The 19924-nt window shown below is 34.5% G+C and overlaps 1 protein-coding gene across 2 annotated transcripts in view; it reads right to left on the minus strand.

Annotated features, from left to right (window-relative positions):
* Nucleotides 1–19924, minus strand: part of BANK1 (B cell scaffold protein with ankyrin repeats 1) — a 312144-nt gene that overhangs the window by 172196 nt on the left and 120024 nt on the right. For both annotated transcript variants that reach the window (XM_036025976.1, XM_036025983.1), the window contains exon 7: nucleotides 13967–14163. In XM_036025976.1, coding sequence (XP_035881869.1) covers nucleotides 13967–14163 — 197 coding nt within the window. The remainder of the gene's footprint in view (nucleotides 1–13966; nucleotides 14164–19924) is intronic.

The raw sequence follows: 19924 nt of genomic DNA on the forward strand, positions 1-19924 counted from the left end.
CTCTTGGGAGTTTGCAAGAGAAGAGAAGACTTGTTTTAGGGGAGTGTTTGGAGGCAAAAGGACCTGATCATTATTGGTGAAGATTAGTGCCAAGCTCATTGCTACAGTGAAATGCCTTCCATGGCCCTAAACTTTTAGTAAAACATGCTACTCATACAGAAATCTTCTGTGAATGGTGTCTGTGAGGGAATAAAGGGAAAAGGCCAACACTATGAGGAACTGGGAGAGCTGGAGAGGCTGCTGCCACCCAAAAGCTGGACGTATAAAAAGGAGCCAGAGCATGGAACCACCTGCTACTAGAAAAGAATAAGAAATCTGTCACTGTAAAATTCCTAAAGATGATTATAATCTGAGAGACTTCTACCTAATAATGGGCTTAGGATCCTTTAAATTTATTTAAATTTCCAAAGATGAATGCAAGGCAACACATTAACATATTTAAAGTGGTATTTCTAGAAGATGGGGTTATAAATAATCTTTATATTTCTCTGTACTTTTCTAATATTCTGAGATAACCATGTACTACTTTTAAATTGAAAGAAAAATATAAATAGATGCATTTTCTCATTGAAATGTACAAAATATGAAATTTATTTCTGTCCCACTGTTGGCATAACATATATCAATGCCATGTAAAAGAAAGTAGGTATTTAACTTCATCTACTTATCATGGAATTTTGTCTTCTGCATTCTTTATTCAGATTGCATGCCCTGAGGTATTTATGAAAAGTTAGACAGGATCTCTGTAAAATCCTAATGAAGTCTTTAAGGGCAAAACCACAGCTTAACATAGAAAAGTGACGTGCTGATAAGAAATTTCTGACCCAGTGAGTTCTTTAAAATTCAGAGGTTGACTTACAAGAGGCAATCATATCCTAATCATTTTAAGAAAGGAAAATGAAATCTATGTCTATTCTCAGAAATTAAAATGAATACATAGCATAATATATATTAGGTTCTTAAAATATCAACTATCTGTTTATATATTCAAGTTGAATATACAAAGAATAAGAACTGAATAAAAACTAAGAACCACATTAAATTCTAGAAAAGTACACAGTTAAGTAATATGACAAGAAAGAAAAGTATGTTTTAGCAGGTGTTAAGTGCCTAAATTATATTTTTGTGATAATAACTAGTATTTATTGAATTCTATGCATTAATTCATCCGGTGTCCATGACTTCCTAACTTACAGTATTAAAGTCAACAAATCTATTTTTAAATATTACTTGTATTTTGACTAATAATAATTTGGACTGTAAAAATAATGATGATTCTGTTAAAAGGCAACTGTTGTCTCTCTCTCTTTGTCTTACAATGTGGTTTATTTTATGTTATTCTGCAGCCAATCAAAACCACCAATAAATGTCAATCTCTTTTTTTTCTTTCTATTTTGTTTAATCTTTTTTCCCTTGAAGTGATAAAAGTGACATTTTTGTAGAATAATTCTACAAAAAGAGATTAAAAAATGAAAAGCATCAAGATTTATTTCACTGCACCTTTTTTAAACACTTTTTTATTGTTGTTCAAATACAGTTGTCTCCATTTTTCCCACCACCACTTCCCCTATCCCACCCACCCCCAGCTTCTACCCTCAATCCTTTCCCTATTTGGCTTTGTCCATGGGTCCTTTATACATGTTCCTTGATGACCCTTTCCCTTCTTTTCTCTGTTACCCCTCCCCCCACCTCTGGTTACTGTCAGCTTGTTTTTTATTTTAATGTCTCTGGTTATGTTTTGCTTGCTTGTTTGTTTTGTTGTTTAGGTTCCACTTATAGGTGAGATCATATGGTATTTGTATTTTACCACCTGACTAATTTTACTTAGCATAATACTCTCCAGTTTCATCCATGCTATAGTGAAGAGTAGGAGCCCCTTCTTTCTTTCTGCTGCATAGTATTTTGTTGTGTAAATGTACCACAATTTTTTGATCCATTCATTTACCAATGGGCACTTAGGCTGTTTCCAGCCTTTGGCTATTGTAAATTGTGCTGCTATGGACATTGGGATGCGCAGCTCCTTTTGAATTAATGTTTTAGGATTCTTAGGGTATAATCCTGGCAGTGAATTTGTTGCATCAAAAGGCAGTTCCATTTTTAGTTTTCTGAGAAAATTCCATACTGTTTTCCATAGTGGCTACACAGGTCTGCATTACATCTTTTGCTTTTGCAAAAAAAAAATCATATTGCCTATGTTTTTAAATACCTAATATGAGTGTGTTGAGCTCTTTTGAGTGCTAAAAACATTTCTTGGTACACATTTTACTGAAATTCCATTTTAAACTTTAAAGTGTTTAAAAATAGTTTCATAGTCCTTCTTAGCTCATTATTGTAAATGAGTCAGATGATAATATACAGGGTCCAGCACAAATAATGCTTTTGATTACAAAATCTTTAATTATAAAATCATAAGCATGTAATTCTGTAACATAATAATGTTACACTCAAGCACACCATGTGATGTTTTAGGTGAAATGTTCAAATTAAAGCTATAACTTATTACACCCATATTATTACCCTCCCAACAACACTCAAGCCTTACTTCTGCCGGACTCTGTATATCTTACCCCAAAAATTACATAAGATGACTTGGTTTTCTGGTCTAAGTCAGAGCTTACGTTTTCCTTCTTTGCCTTCTCCCCACAATTGCACATTTCATTCCTTTCACCCAGATGTATCCTTCATATTTTTCCACTAAATGCTTTTTATTTAAAATTTAGTTCATGACTTATCTTCTTCTTAAGAAAAGTTCCATGTGATTTTAATCATTATAATTATGACACTGCCTTCCATTTCTGAGTCTTTTAATATTTATGAAGATGTTTTGACATTTTTACACTCCTCTATTTCATTATCTGCTGGGATACTAGCTATTGCTTTATTTGTCGTGAACAAGTTCTGCACCAAGGAGGCTTGCTTTTGCCTGAGATACTTTGCTCATTGAGGGCACTGCCACCAAGGGACTCAGCTTTAAGCATTCATGACATAAGGAGAGAAATTAGTGCACATTTTTTTCCTTTGACATAGAAATATGCTTTATCCATTAACTGAAAATGCAATTAAAACCAGGACTTAAATCTATGTGCTTCTCTAAAAATTCTGTAACTGCTTTTTCCCCCAGGCACATCTTCTCAATCCAACCCCAAATGACTACACACTGTTCCATTAGAGATTGTTTCATTTAAATACAATATGCTATAATATTGCATAAAATATTAATTTACTTCTTACATAATTGTTTTGAGGTGAAAAGTCATCTGTATTTGTTACTGCAAGTCACTGTTTAAATCAAAATAGTAAAAAACTATTTAACATCCCAATTTAAATGATTTTCTGAGTGGAATTTTAGCTTTTTCATACATTTAGGAATAGCTTTGTCTCCTCTGGTTGCTGAGCTCTAATGCTTACAATAATATTTTTTCATATAAGGTTCAGCAGAATTATGGATATATCTGTGTACTATCAGAATATAAATACTGAAGATGAGTATGAAATATAACAGTTTACTGGTCTACAATTTTAAGGAACACAGAAAAAGGCATTAGTTTAAAAAAGCATTAAATGGTAAATAGTTGAGCTCAGATGAGAAATACAGCTTAGCTAGGCTAGATTAGTGCATAACCCCAAACAAATAGCAGTTTCTGAGGTTCTGACCCATAAAATGGGAGTAAAAATACTCAGTTCACACAGGTTGGTATAAGGGTGTAATGTGATAGCACCAGTCACAATGCTTGACACAGAATAACACAACAAAGGTTAGTTGGTTTTCTCTTCTTTCTCTTCCTTTCTTGAGTCAAACCATATGAAACAAAATGAATGCACTTGATCTGGATAAAGATTAAGATGCCTTTTAGATAAGGTAGGAACAATGCCACTAATCCTGAGGATCTTAACTCAGTAGACTTAATGTGAACCACAATTCATAATTTCATGGCAAATGTTCACCATCAGGAAAGTAAAAACAACCCCCATTCTGATCTTGGATATTTTCATAGTTGTGTATTTCCATGTGAATGTTCTTTAAGACTTGCTCAAAATCTATGGTGTTTATAATTCTACTATTCAAGATCATTTATTAAAATCATCCGTAGTAACTATGGTTACCACTCAAAGTGGAACAAATAGCATCCTTATGCTCAGGAATTGGTAACTGGCTACAGAATTTGTTAAATGGACAATAACATATATGAAATGAAACCACTTAGTTCTTTGATACTGACAACAGAAGTATATCATCTCTTTTCATTTCTTGCCATTTGCAGTAAAATAACAAGCACATACTTTATCATTTACTTGCTATGTAAATGCCTAATAATGCCAGAATAAATATTTTACAAACTAGAAAATTGGCAAATCTAGATGTTCTAAGAAAATAAATTTTAGTAAGAAAATATTAAAATAAAGTCATAAAACATCTCTAGATATTTAGACAAATGACAGAGAAAGTGCTTTGGATAATGTTTTAATGCATTGTGTTGGCCTGAAATTAGTTCTCAAGAATAAGAAAAAAAAAGTTCTGGAGGATTTGGAGAGAGTCTCCAAAAGATTAAGTGTGTGTATTGACACTAAAATACTGGAATATTTGCCAAGATCAAAACCACTTGTTCTGTTACAATGAGCACTGTTAAATGTCTCTTTCACTAATGGTAAGTTCCTGGAAACTGCTAGATTCTTTTTGGCTGGGGGTGTTAATGTTTCTTTTTTTTAAATTTCACTTTCCCATAGTCACTCCTCTTAAACAACTACAGGAAAATAACATTAATTTCTGACTGAAGAAATAAAATGGGGTCATTATAGCCAAGCTGCTAAAATACTAAAATCAAGTAGAATGAAGCATGAGGAAATGATTCTATTCTTACTTCAGCTTGAAAACTTAAACTTTTGAACTTTTCACTTGTGCATCAATTCCTGGAATGAACACACACACACACACACACACACACACACACACACACTTTCCTATGGAGAACCCTGTGAAGAACCACCTGACACCAGTTTTACAGACCACTCCTCATCTAGGGATTCCCATCTCAGATCAATCCAGAGGCTCAAAATTGAGGGCTGTTTCTTCTCAAGAAGTAATTTTAGTATAAACATTCTCATCTTTTCTTCCTTCTTTGGAATACTCTGAGTATTGCTTGGTTGTGGATCTGATTTGCATACCCTAAAATCCCTGAATAAATCTTTTCCCTTCATTTGTGGCCACAGCTTCCTGACTTTGTGCATGATTGCCATGACCTTGGTTGAATTTATCCAGATAATACTTTTTACAGTTTTCTTCCCTCAGGAAAAGAGTCTTTGCTTTTGTTATTATTCAACAAACACTTATTATCTCCAAATTGAAAGACATTACGATCAGTACTTTGGGAAATATGGAATAAATGGAGCATAGTACTTGCTGCCAGGAACTTGACAAAAGGCTGAGAGGCTGACAAAATCAGCACTGATTGACTGATTAATTCACTTCAACACATAAGTAGTGAATGCATAGTATTTGCCAAAAACTATGTTGGATATTGGTGATACTGTTGTAAATAAGATAAAGTGGACTGTGTCTTCATGAAATTCATAATCTATTAGCAAGACAGGAAAAAGAGCCCACAATACATAAATACAAATTTTGAAAATTCACCAGTACTTACTTTAAACTATAAGCAGTTCCACAAAAGGGTCTTCCAAAACTGAAGAACAGAAGAATAGTACACATAGTACTATTGTGTACAATAGCACACAATAATACTTAACATTTATTGAGTACTCATTATTTACCAGCTTGTTGTACATGTTTTATATGTATTTACATTTAATAAATGTAACTGAACTATGAAGAAAGGCATTATCTTTACATCCATTTTACAGTTGAGGAACCTGAGACATAGAAAGAGTAAGTGACTTACTTAAAGGTACATGTCTAGAAAATAGCAAAGCCAGTGTTTAGATCCAGGCAGGCAGCTCCAAAGTACATGTTCTCAGCCTCTTTCTCACAATGTTTCTAGATGATGCTAAAATTTGCAGTAGAGGTTAGAGGTGTGCTGTGGAGATAACCTATAACCTCCTTCTTTGAAAGTTTTCTGAAGTAGATGGAGTTTGAACTGAAACTCAGGCATGGGTAATAAAGATATCAGAATATTTCAATTAGGAGGAAGGGAGTTTAAGGCCAAGGCAATAGCCTGAAATAATGTAATGAAAGGACAAGTGCACTTTGATGACTGGGGTGTGCAGTTAAAGATGAGGCTAAATGGTGGGCTGGTCTATGCTGGTGGGTTCTTGGTAGATGGCCTGATACAGGATGGCCTGATGCCACAAAGACTGGGAAAGAAGACCTGTTAGGATGCCTTTTCAGGGCAGCAGACTGAAACAGAAAAAATAAGGTATAAAACAAGGGAGCAACAGAGAGAATAAAAATAAGGGAGTAGATACAAAAGATTATAGTTAAGTAAAACTGTTGAGATATGATGATTGAATTGATAGCCTTGATGGGGGTTGTTTGAGGGAGAGAAACATTATACAAATGGGTTCAAGGTTTAGTTGGACATATTTTTTAGGTTTTATTTATTTATTTTTAGAGAAGGGAAAGGAGGGAGAAAGAGAGGGAGAGATACATCAAAGTGCGGTTGCCTCTCATGCACCTCCTACTGGGGAATCTAGCCTGCAGCCTAGGCATGGGCCCTGACTGGGAATCAAACTGGTGACCCTTTGGTTTGCAGGCTGGCACTCAATCCACTGAGCCATACCAGCCAGGGCTAGTTGGATATACTTTTAGCTGAGTGACTTTGGGCAAGTTAGTTCACCTCTGTAAGTCTATTTCCTCACATGAAGAATGAGAAATAATAAATTTATATGCATAGTGGAAGCTTAAATGAGATAATGGAATTAGAGTGTTATGCAGAGGGTTTGCACATAGTCTCCATAAATGACGTTTGTGACTATATTAATAGGCTTTGAAAATGACTTTCAAGTTTTATACCAAGTCAATAAGCAGATGATTATGCCATTAACCAGGATGAGGCAAAAGGATGTTTGTATATTGCAATCTAAATGCTTGCAATATATCTGTGTGGACATTTCATCCTGCAAACTGAAACTAGAGTTTTCAGTCAGGAGAAAGGTCCAGATTAAAGACAATGATATGGCTATCAATCACAAGAGAAGACTGTGTAGAAAGAATCTTAGTTGATGGAATAAGAGGAGAAAGTAACAAAGGGTCAGTGGATATTTAGGAAGAGGGCAAGATCAAGAAAAACAGTGCCAAAGCTTGAGCCAAAGGGCCTCTGGAAGGAATCCACTAGATCTGATGTATGGTAGATTATTCAGGACCTTTTACAGAGCACCTTCAGTGGGATAAAGCTTTGATTATTAGGAAGCTAGAAATGAATACAATGAAGAGGCAGCTATGTAGATCATTCTTTCAGTTAATTTTGGCATTGGAAAAGAGATGGAAGAGAAAGCAGGGTTTCTGGGAATGTATAAGTGTTGTGTGTGTTCTATTTGTTCAGAGAAGAGTCAGTTTAATGGGAGAGATTAATGATATAAAAGAAGGAGAAGGTATGATTGATGGTGAGTTCCAACAAAATACGCTACATACAAAACAAAGAAACAAGAAAAATATAACCAAAGATACTACTGAAAGAGAGAATAGGCTGACAGTGTCCAGAGGGGAGAGGGAGGGAATTTCAGGGGAAAAGGGAAAAGGTTTCCAGAAACAAGTATAAAGGACATATGGACAAAAACTAGGGATGGGTAAAAATGGGAGGGAGCCAGAAAGGGCTGGGTGGGTGGGTGGGTGGGCTGGGATGGGAGTAAAAGATAGAAAATTGTACTTGAACAACAATTAAAATAAAATTTAAAAAGAATTAATAAATAAATAATAATACGATAAAAAATAAGCTACATGCAATGTTATATATTATGGGTCTACTATATATTTAATGTGCTCACATTTATTTAATCAAGTCCTAAAAACACCCTGCAGGAAATTATTTTTCCAATTTGCAGATAAAGAATCTGAAACTGAGAGAAAACAGAGGAGCATCCTCCCCTCCAAAAAACGCTAGTATTTGATGAAGTTAGGATTCAAATCCAGACCTGGCTGAATCCCAAGGCCCCATAAGTAGAGAAAAAATGAAAAATTGACAAAGAGAGGGGAGTTGAAGCAATTTAACAGGATGTTTAGAGCTGCAGAGGTAGAGTGTCAAAACTGGGTTTGAGGACTTGGGGAAAAGTAAAGTTCTGTAATAGCCACTATGGTGCATTTAATGAGATTTTAGAAAGAGATTGCTAAGTAGCTCCGAAAGCTTAACTGAGACATGAATTTGTAATGCATGCAGCCAAGTGCAGTTATGTGACTTGTTCCAGTTTCTTTGATTCTACCAGAACATCAATATTGAACAAAGGCCAGACTTCTAAAATTCATTGTAGTCTAGCCTATTAAAAATACATGCTGAAGATAGCAGTTTGGCTATTTGTCTATGAATTCTCTAAAAGTAAATTCTAAAAAATACTGAATATAGAGAAAATATAAACAATTATTTTATTTAAAACATTAGATCTTTTTAATTATACTATTATGTAAGTGGGATTTTTAAAAAAGACCTTAATTTTAAAGCTTGCCTTCTGCTTTATCAATGTGTAAATACATGCTGAGCACCTCTAGCACGTTTGATGTGGGGAGAAAGGAGAACCGCTTCTAGACTTATAGGAATAAAAACCACATAGGCAAAGCAGGGTATACTATAATTTAGACTTTATTAGTATACTAGTATATACTAAACAAAATGGAACAGTCTACTAGAGAGCATAACAGTATATAAAGTACCAAATAAACAGTGCTAAGAATGAGAGAAATAACGGCCGGGCTGAGTGAATGTTCACTGGACTACATACATAAAGCCTGTCTTTTGAGTAATTGGTTCTCTACACCAGTCAGTCAATCATTGCTTATATTAGAGATACTCTAAATGCTTTCACTTCTACCCCTCTGTACCTTCATTCCAAACCCTTGACCATTTGAAAAAGATCATGGTTATTGTCTGTTAGCCAGATACACACACTGAAGGGCAAAGTACTCAATCTCTCTCTCTCTTTGTCTCTCTCTCCCCCTTGTTCTCTCTTATCTTCTCTTTCCCTCTCTCTCACACACACACCAGCCCACTATCCACGGGGTAAACAGAGTGTCCAGGTGAATCAACAAAAGCAAGATGTTGCAGGATCCCCACCACTGACCAGAGAGATAGAAAGATTCCTAGTCAGAAGCCCTCCTAAAAAGCCAGCTAGAGAAAGTGCATGGAAGAATCATTTTCTATTTCTTAAATTCAACTGAAGATTATTTATGCCTAAGATCTTATTAATATACATACCAAACTACATTAGTGAATATTGTGTTGGAAGAAGGAAGACACCATCTGGATATTGTCTTAATTTAAATAAATATCTGTTGGTTGTGCAATCCCATAGGGGCCCCATAGGGAAGTGTATATTTTTCTGCCTGCTTATACATTGATGTATAAGTATTTTAAATAGATGGAGATGTATGGCATGACACTCTCAAGATAATACAAGGAAATACCACATATTATTTTGCTTAAAACATTCTAATTGCTACTGTATGCTTTATCTTAAATCACAAAGTATCTCTTAATCTGTGGCCAAGTTGCAGTTTATTTTCATATTTCAGGTATTTTTGATCGAAAAGGTAAGTTTTTAAAGGACTAAACTAATTTTCAATATTACTCTTCATTATGTGAAATAGTCTTGGATTTCCTTAAGAATTCTGTTAAGCTAATTGTGGTTCACACCCAACTGTGGATTTAAGTACCAACACTTGTGCTGTTTGTCCAGCCACTTTTCATGTTAATTCTCCCAGAAGACATTATCAGAAACTGAAAATTAAGTAGTTTATTTGAAAGACCTTAAAGATTTTAGAAATATATGGTATCATCATCTTTATCAGTACTGAAAACATGAAAGAAATGTAGGTATTAATTAGATAACTTTATTAAAACATGAAATTTACTCATTCATGACAAAGATGCTCTGTTTGTAGATTGTATACAAATTATTAACCTCTCAAAGGAAAAACATTATGAAGAAATGTAAGAAATGTGATTTGAGTCTCCTTCTTTTCCTCTTCTTCTTCCTTCACGTAGCTAACACTAAGATGTAGATGGTACTTGTTTGTTTAATGAATGCTTGCTAATGGCTCTTTTTTTTTTTCTGTATTTCTAAAAATAATGAGGCTTTTCCCTTCTACTTACTTTATTCAGTAATGACTGAATTTACTGTATTTATAACTTCCTTTGAGAACTTAAAATATACAATGTTTCACTGATGGGGGATTAAGTAAGAATTGAACAAATCAGTAAATCAGCTGGCGGTAAAATACGTTTGAATTAAAAAATATATATTTCTTCAGTACAGAAGTAAGGTCCATTGTTGGATTGTAAACCTCAAACATGAAAGAATATTTACTCCTTTGAATAATTCTGAAACAATAGTTCATGGAGAATTTGAATGCATATGTGAAAATCTTAGATTTATCATATGTGGTTATAACATTAAAGCCAAGTAAATATTGTTAATGAAACAATGAAATATTTTAACAGCATGAGATTGCATATTTTTCCTCTAGCAGGTTTAGATATGCTCTTAAAAAGACATAGCTTCCATAATTTAGAATATAAAATTTTAACATGGATTATCTAGCATAAAAAGGTATGACTTTTGGATTTATATCAAATAAAATTAATAAATAGAAAAATAACTAGAAGAATAAATCAATAGGAAACACATTTTTTCTTGTATGTTATAACCTAATACATATGTTCTCATTTTCTTAACCACACATTTGCCAAAGGCCTTTGGCAGCTTGCAAAATTATGGAACTCCAAATTATCCATTGCCATAAAACGCCCTTATAAATCTGCTGTCCCTTTCAACAGCTACATTGAGTTCCTTGCTAAGAGCAGAACATTCACAAAATAACTGATCTATCCTACCTATGATTGTAATGTCTACTACAGGCATTCTACAGTAGACAAATGTAACAGCTCACTAAGAGACAGAATAAATAAAATCATTTAATATATTTGAAAGAATAATTATCAAGCATAACTTAGCCACACTGAATGTAGCCACTATAATAGAACGAGTAGTCACCCACAGACAATGAAAGCAATCAAATTGTATTAGTGCTATTATTGCAGGAGCAGAGGTATAAATACCTAGAGGATGTGTGAGAGAGAAAAAGGTATTTCCCATCTCCATGAAATCCTTCATTTGTACTCACTACTGTATCTATTGTCATTTTTATATAGTAGTATGTTATTTATGGAACATGTGTAGCTTGCATGAGGCTTTCTCTGTTGAAAGCTGAGCCTTCCCTGGAGAGCCAGAGGCGGAAGCTTCACTCTTTGAATATCAGTGTTTATCTTAGAAAGTATCTCTGGGTACTGTAGATTTTTAGGGGAAAATTTAACTGAAAAGTGAGAAAAGGGTTATGGAGTATTGGGATGATGCTGAATGAACAGTGTTATGGGCAAACATACACAAGGCTGAATTGAGTCATTGACTTACCTGAGGTAGATGCCAAGTTTCCATGTTGTACCAGTCAATGATGACACACAGTGGCTGATTACTAAAATGTATGCACTCAACTGTGTAAGAATTACCATTGAAATTCTTTCCAGGGATAAAAATAATGCTTATTTCATACTTCAGGGACATAGAAAAAAATCTAGTACTTTAGTAATTTTCTTATAAAACTTCATGTCCTATATTTGTAACAGGGTACAGCCAAGGGGGGGTCCCCAAATAGGGATTTGTAATGGGATCCAGAACTTGGTGTCCAGGAAATATTAAAAAAAAAATATATATAGGATGTTCTTACCCTCACCAGTCTAAGCTAGGGGATGGGACACATGAAGTGGAGTCATTGAGAGTTGTTTTGAATAGCAACAGTTTTTCAGATAACCTCTAGAACAGTCATTTAACATATCTTTAACATTTAACTGGTTTCATAGATATATTAAATAGCTGTGGCCTTGTTTTGAGCCAGGGGGATGGCAGTGACTTCAACCCATGATTTAATTGGGAGGCAACTACCCCTGGTTACAGAGCCTGTGTAAGAGCTTGGAGATGATTGGCTCCATGCCATGGGGCCATGCCTACCCAGACTTATTATGACAGTCCAGTAAAGCTGGAAAAAATGCTTGCTGCTGTGGCCTATTATGGGAGGAGTCAGAAATGGTACGGCAGAGAAAGACTGGTGCTGGGATTTAAACCCAGGTGCAGCAGCCATGCAGTGTCTTTTTGGGACCATGCGGCTTGGGCAGAGAAGAACCACAGACTTCTATTTCTTTTTTTGAGACATGGTACCCTAGACTGGGCAGAATGGGAAGGAAGGACTGTGCATCTGTGGGTATTCTAAAGGACTTTGGGATCTCAACGAAGACATGAAGTCATTACTCATAAGTCGGTATAACTCTTTGAATAAATGACCCCTTTCCTTTTCACCAATCTCTGGCATTGAGAGATGTCTTTTCCTGGTGGCAGGCAAGGCGAACCTAGTACAGGGTGGGGGACCCCTGGAGCACAAGGGTGGGTTCATTCAGTAATAGTATATCATTCACCCATCCTGGATCTGTTCTGTAACATATTTACACATTAAATCCACATTTCAAATCCACATAGTGAGTGACATACATGTTCTTCTGATAACTATTTTGCTATTTCTTAAAAGTGAAAGGAAAATTTACATTAGTTGTCATTTTGTTCTCTGAAAATCACAAATACTGATGATTTTTAGAAGTATAATATCACACTGACTTAATCTAATCAGAATAAATGTTAAAATGACCAGAAACTATTTATAGCTTTCAATGTTTTATATTAAATGTTCATGGGCAATAATTATTTATTTTATGAGAGCCCAAATTTTGGCAAATTCAACAAAACCAACAAAACCATTGTCTTATTATATTTTCTTAAGAGCCATCTGAATTATAATTCACTTTCTTGAGCAAAACATGCAAACATTTGTTACAAAGAGAAAATTAGTGTTTTTCTAGAGTTGATTATGAAAACATAAAGTGTGTTTTATGTAGTAAGGTAGTATCCCTTCCTTGAAAATCTTCCCTTGGTTGCATTGCATTCTTACAAAACTAATATTCTTCAAAGAGTGTTCAGAAATTTGGGGCTTCAACATACATGATAAAGAACCGTGACTTAACAAAGACAGAAAAGGAATCATAGATGAGAAACAAATTTAAGCAACATGAATTAACTTTTTACAGGGTAGACTTTTTAAATGATTATTAAAATGTATTCCTTTAACCTAATAATTACTGATCTTCTTTTATGTGCCCAGTATTTTTTTAATTTACCACATTTATTTTACATTGTGATTTCTTTGTCCTTATTAAGTTAATATAATTTGGAGGAATAGATACTCCTTTCTCTTTTTTTACTGCATATGTACTAGTAGGGGTAGTAAGGACAGAATATGGGAGAACAGGCAAAGGTTACAGAAAGTGGAAAGATAAAGCTGGAGAGACAAAGTGAGTGTTATATAAGCCGTCTTGTCCCTAATAATTTCTTATTTAGACTTTTGAACAAAAGAATAAAGGTAATAAAAGAGTAAAGGTAGTGTTTTACTTTCTTCTCACTGTCTCCTCTCCAATATCAAACAGGCTAAACAGAAGCCAAAAAGACCACATAAGATTCAAAAAGGCTATTTAAAGGTAGGAGTGTGGAGTCAGAGACAGTTTACAGCAACACAAAAATAAGCTGGCTGATGCTGCAGGATGCTTTTAAGACAGTGAATGCCTCAACACTAACAGGCTCTACCTACCAATGAGCTGCTCAGTGGCATCATCTTGAAAGGGGCAGTGGGCATGTGTGCATACACAGACACACACATGCTCATTTTATACAAAAAGTGTTAGAGATAAAATAAGGGGAATAAACTTACTGAGAAGTCTTCAAAAATTTTCTTGAGTTCTTTGTGACCGTGCCTTTCAGCAATATGTGCTGGATCTGAACCCTCCGAATTTTTCATCTGAGATGCTGAGGTTGCTCCTGAACATTGAAGCAAATGAATGGCCAAGTTCTTTAAGCCAAATTTTGCTGCACAGTGGAGAAGAGTTGGAAGTTCTTTGAAATTCCTTTCTGTAAGCATAAAAATTAATAGAATTTAATGTTTTTTTCATATCTGCAATCCCCTAAGAAGTTGAGTGAAATCTGCTCCTAAAAGTAATTCCCACATACCTGAGAAGACTTTTAATGTGATTTTACGTCTAAGAAAACCATAAATGGTTTTAGCAATGTAGAATCTCCCCTATGTCTCATCTTAAAGAACAGGGTACAGAACAAATAACACTCATTTTTTTATTACAAAACCTTTATTACAAAATCATAAACATGTAATTCTGTAACATAACAATATCACACTCAAGCACACATGGCATTTTAGGTAAAATGTTGCATTTAAACTATAAATTATTACACCCATATTATTACCCTACCAACCACACTCAAGCAGGCCTTACTTCTGCCAGATCCTGTATATATACACACAAATATTCTCACTGACAGTTATGTCTAACTCTTACTTGTGGGTAAATTTAATTTAGAAAGGAATATAAACCTCTTAAATGTAAGAAAACAAAACATGTTGTAATAATGCCTTTTGTTTTTCAATTTAATCTTTTGTTTTTTTTTTTATATTACCTTTTAGTCTCCTTATATCCCCCTCCACCCAGCAATCACTGCCCTGTTGTCCATGTCCATGAGTCCTTTTTCCTTTCTGCTCAGCCCTTCTACCCTCTAATCTCCCTGCCATTAGCTGCTATTCCTCTCCATCTGTGTGTCTGTCCCCATTTTCCTTGTTAGTTCAGTTTGTTCATTAGATTCCATATATGAGTGACTTTCTCTGACTGGCTTATTTTATTTAGCATAATGTTCTCCAGGTCCATCCATACTGTTGCAAACGGTAAAATTTTTTTCTTTTATGGCCCAGTAAGTATTCCGTGAGTATTCTCTAGTTCTTGCAGATTTAGTTTTGTAAGACTATGTGTTTTTAGGAATCTATCCATTTCATCCAGGCTGTCCAGTTTGTTGGCATATAGTTGCTCATAATATTTTCTTACATTCTTTTGTATTTCTTTGCTGTCAGTTGTTATTTCTATTCTTTCATTTCTGATTTCATTTATTTGGGTCCTTTCTCTTTTCTTCTCGATGAGTCTGGTTAAAGTTTTGTCGATATTGTTTATCTTTTCAAAGAACCAGCTCTTGGATCCATTGATCTTTTGTATCATTTTTTAGACCCTATTTCATTTATTTCTGCTCTAATCTTTATTATTTCCTTCCTTCACTCACTTTGGGCTTTGTTTCTTCTTTTTTCAAGTTCCTTTAAGTGTGAAGTTAGAAGATTTAGTTGAGCTTTTTCTTGTTTTTATGACAGGCCTGTAATGCTATGAATTTCTCTTAGGATTGCCTGCAGGTTTTGGATTTTTGTGTCTTAATTTTCATTTGTTTCAAGGTATCTTTTGACTTCTTATTTGATCTCATTATTCACTCTTTCATTGTTTAATAACATGTTATTTAGCATCTATGTCTCTGAGTAATTTTCAGTGTTTTTCTTGTGATTGATTTCTAATTCCATAGCATTGTGGTCAGAGAAGATGCTTGACATGATTTCAGTCTTCTTAAATTTATTGAGACTTCTTTTGTGTCTTAACATGTGGTCTATCTTAGAAAATGTTCAATGTGCGCTTGAATAGTACATATATTGTGCTATTTGGGAGCGAAATGCTCTAAAGATGTCAATGAAATCCATTAGACCTAGCATGTCATTTAGGACTACTGTCTCCTCATTGATTTTCTCCCTGGAAGATCTATCTATGGAAGTCAATGGGGTGTTAAAATCCCCATCTATGACTATACCTGCCAATCTCTCTTTTTATGTCTTTCAATATTTGTTTTACATATTTAGGTGCTCTATTTTGGGTGTATAAATGTTTACTAGGTTTATAATCTTTTGTTGGATTGTTTCCTTTATCATTATGTAGTGTCCTTCTTTTTCTCTTACTATATAGCCTTGGTTTTAAAGTCTATTTTGTCAGATATAGGTACAGCTACTCCTGCTTTCTTTCTTTTCCATTTGTATAAATTATCTTCTTCCAATCCTTTTCTTTTAGTCTGTGTGTATTTGTCAGTCTGAGATTGGTCTGTTAGAGGCCCCATATTTATGGGTCTTGTTTTCTTATCCATTAAGCTATCTTGTCTTCTGTTCAGAGCATTTAAGCCATTTACATTTAAGGTGATTATTGAGAGGTACACATCTAGTGCCATTTTATTGTTAGACTGTTTCTTCTAGTTCTTTTTCTTTCTTTTTCCATATTCTTAAATATTAAATATTATTTAATTTTAATACAATTTTATTTATATATAATTTTACTTTATTAATATAATTTTACTTAATTAAATATTAAATGAAAATATTAAAGCCCTTTAATATTTGTTGCAGTACTGTTTTGGTGTTAACAAACTTCTTTAGCTTTTCATGTCTGGGAAGCTCCTTATTTTTCCTTTGATTTTAAATGTTAGCCTTGCAGGGCAAAGTAGCCTTGGTTGTAGGTTCTTGCTTTACATCACCTTGAATATTTCATACCACTCCCTCTGGCCTGAAATGTTTCTGTTGATTAATCAGATGACAGTCTAATTGGTGCTTCCTTGTGGGTAATTGTCTGCTTTTCTCTTGTGGCTTTAGGATTCTCTCCTTGTGTTTAAGCCTTGTCATTTTAATTATGATATGTCTTGATGTAAGCCTGTGTGGGTCCCATTTGTTTGGGAGTCTCTGAGATTCCTGAACTTTTGTGACTTTTCCTTCACCAGATTAGGGAAGTTTTTGGTCATTATTTTTTTCAAATAGGTTCTTGATACCTTTCTAGCTCTCTTTTCCTTCTGTAATTCCCATAATGAAGATGTTGTTACCATTTATGTTGTTCAAAATGTTTCTTAGGCTCTCCTTATTTTTCAAAATTCTTTTTTCTATTTCCTGTTCTGCCTGGGTGTTTTTTTTTCTCTACCTTTTCTTCCAAATCACTGATGCTATCCTCTCCTCCATCTAACCTGCTATGTATTCCCTCCAGGATATTATTTATTTCAGGTATCGAATTCTTTATTTCTGACTGGTCATTTTTTTTTTTTGGTTTCCATGTCTTTTTTTTATGCTGTTGATTATCCTTATAATCATTATTCTAAACTTTCTATCTGATAAATTGCTTGTCTTCATTTCATCTAGTTCTTCAGAAGAATCCTTTCATTCTTGCATTTGAGATCTGTGTCTTTGTCTTCCCATTTTAGCTACTTCTTTGTATTTTCCACCTTAGTTGTTAAGCTAATCAACCATGAAACTGATCAACTGGTAAATTGATCAAGCTTTAATCAGCACACCAGCTTAAGCTCCACAGGGTGGGGCACAAGATTTCTTGTGGGTGGGGCTCTTGCTTCCCCTCAGGCTGATGTCACTTGGAGAGCAGTCCTCTGCCACAAAAGATGGCTCCTGCAGTATGGGGGATGACTCAGCACAGAGAACCTCGTAGCTGTTTCTTCAGTTCTCTCCCTAGAGCCACCAACCCCAGAATCTCTTCAAGCATCTCTAGTCTACTCTGCCCTTCTTATGCTGGAGCCCAGGGGAAAGTGGCTGCAAATGAATTTTTGTGCATTGGCCCTTTAAGAGCCCCTCTGCATCTCCAGCCGTCTCTCCCTTGCTGCTTTCCACAGCTTGATGTGATCTGGGTTCCTTTCTGGCTCTGTTGCTGTAGGTTGGTGAGTCCACATTGAGGTTTAGACCGCACACTTCTCAGGGGAACACCCCAGTCACTGAAATATCCCTCTGCATCTTCAGTTGCCACCCGTGGGAGCCCAGCCAGCTATCTCATGTCTCCACATTCTCTATCAGTCACATTGTGGTGAAGCGGTTTCTTCTGTCCATCTGTGGTTATAAGACTTCTCTCCAGCTAGTTCAGTAGGTTATTCAGGATGCTTTCTATGCATTTTTTCTTATTACTTTGGCCTGGTAATTCCACCAGACAATTATATTTTATAATGCTTTTTAATGAAAAGAAATATAAAATTATATCTTAAGACCTTTTAAAGAAAATACACTATTTTCTGGAATAGTTGCAATTCTAGATTGGTCCAGGGAGAAGGTCAGTGTAGTTTCCACTTACTCCTCTGCCATCTTGGCTGTCCTCTGTAATAACTCCTTTTGAATGTATTTTGACATTAGTCAAACACTAAATAACAAAATTAAATAAGTTGATCTATAAAATCCTTTTGTACTTTCTACTGCCATCCTTGTTTTCTTTTTCTGAAGTTTAAATAAACATGAAATTCCTGGAGAGGTATATTAGATTTCTACATGATTTTTTTCCCCCTAAAGGATATGCAACTGAAACTATAGCTAAGTACTTATATAGGGCTGGCCAGAAAGTCTGTTTAGTTTTTTCCCCTAAAATAAAGGAAACATTTTTCATTTCCCAAATCAATAACTTCATTGATTTGGATATTTAGAGTATGTCAGCTCTCTCCTATGTGGTATAACATTGATTGTTTTCAGTTAATGTCTCAATTTGATCACTATCAACTACAACTGGTCTGCCTAACCGTGAAGCATCATCCATAGAGAAATCTCTAGCTCAAAACTTTGCAAACCACTTTTGACATGTTTAATCAGTCACAGCACCTTCTCCATACACTGTACAAATCTTTTTTCATGTTTCACTTGTGTTTTTACCTTTCTTGAAATAATAAAGCATATGCTGAAAGTGTTGCATATTTTTTCCATCTTCTATACTAAAATGGCTACACGAATATTCATCAATTTTGATAAGTTTTTTAAATGCACACTGATATGACAGCTGTCACAACAAAATCTAACAAAATTGTTTCAAATGAAGTTAAAGACAACTAAGCACTGCTAGAGGCATCTCACAGGAAAAGCAAATGAACTTTTTGCCTGACCCAATATAAACATCTCCAGTTTGGAAATTTCCATTAGGATTTTAAGTTTTCATATCAATGTTTGAAGTTTGAACTTCTTAGTTACTTATTAGTTATCAATTAGAAGATATGTATTAATTTTGTATAACTATAAAGTGATAAATGTAAACTGCTGTCCCAATGACAAAACACACACTGATGAATGATGATTTGTTATTATTCTACACTTTCACACTTCGGTGGAAAAAATGTGTTATAGAAATTACACACCAGCTTCCTTTAGTAGCTGTGGTGCTACCAGAAGCCAGCAAAGGGAAGACTTATAGCAACAGAAACAAAGGCCTCAAAGCAAAAATCAATTCTCTTCCAGCAAAATTCTAAAGCAATGAAGTTAGCCACCTCATAATGTTTTTGAAAACTGAATCTGGTCTCATTTACCTTTTTGCTATTTTGCAGACAATAAAAAAAGAAAAAGAGAAGGAAATTAATTCTTGAGTTTGTAATCCACTTGGGTGTTTCATAGCTGAAGAAATTTAACTTGTTGATATGTATGTTTTGACAGAAAAAAACAAACAAAAACCTTCCAGACACATTAAGAACTTGCTGTAAGGAAGTAGTTTACCCTTCAAAATGTGTGGGAACTAAATGGCTGCAGGTAAATATTGAAATGCTCATATTTCAATAATAAATGCACTGATCCCAAAATATTTGATCCCTATCAAATATTTTATGAAGATAAGCTTATGAAAGCTAAAACTGCCTAAGATAGGTACCAATTTTCAAAATAAAAATAACGCATTTTCTTAAAAGGTCTTAAGATGTAATTTTATATTTATTTTCATTAAAAAGCATTATAAAATATAATGGTCTGATGTAATTAAACCAAACCAAAGTTAATAAGAAAAAAACATTTGCAGGATAG

The sequence above is a fragment of the Phyllostomus discolor genome, chromosome 1, assembly GCF_004126475.2.
Source record: "Phyllostomus discolor isolate MPI-MPIP mPhyDis1 chromosome 1, mPhyDis1.pri.v3, whole genome shotgun sequence".
Taxonomy (NCBI): Eukaryota; Metazoa; Chordata; class Mammalia; order Chiroptera; family Phyllostomidae; genus Phyllostomus; species Phyllostomus discolor.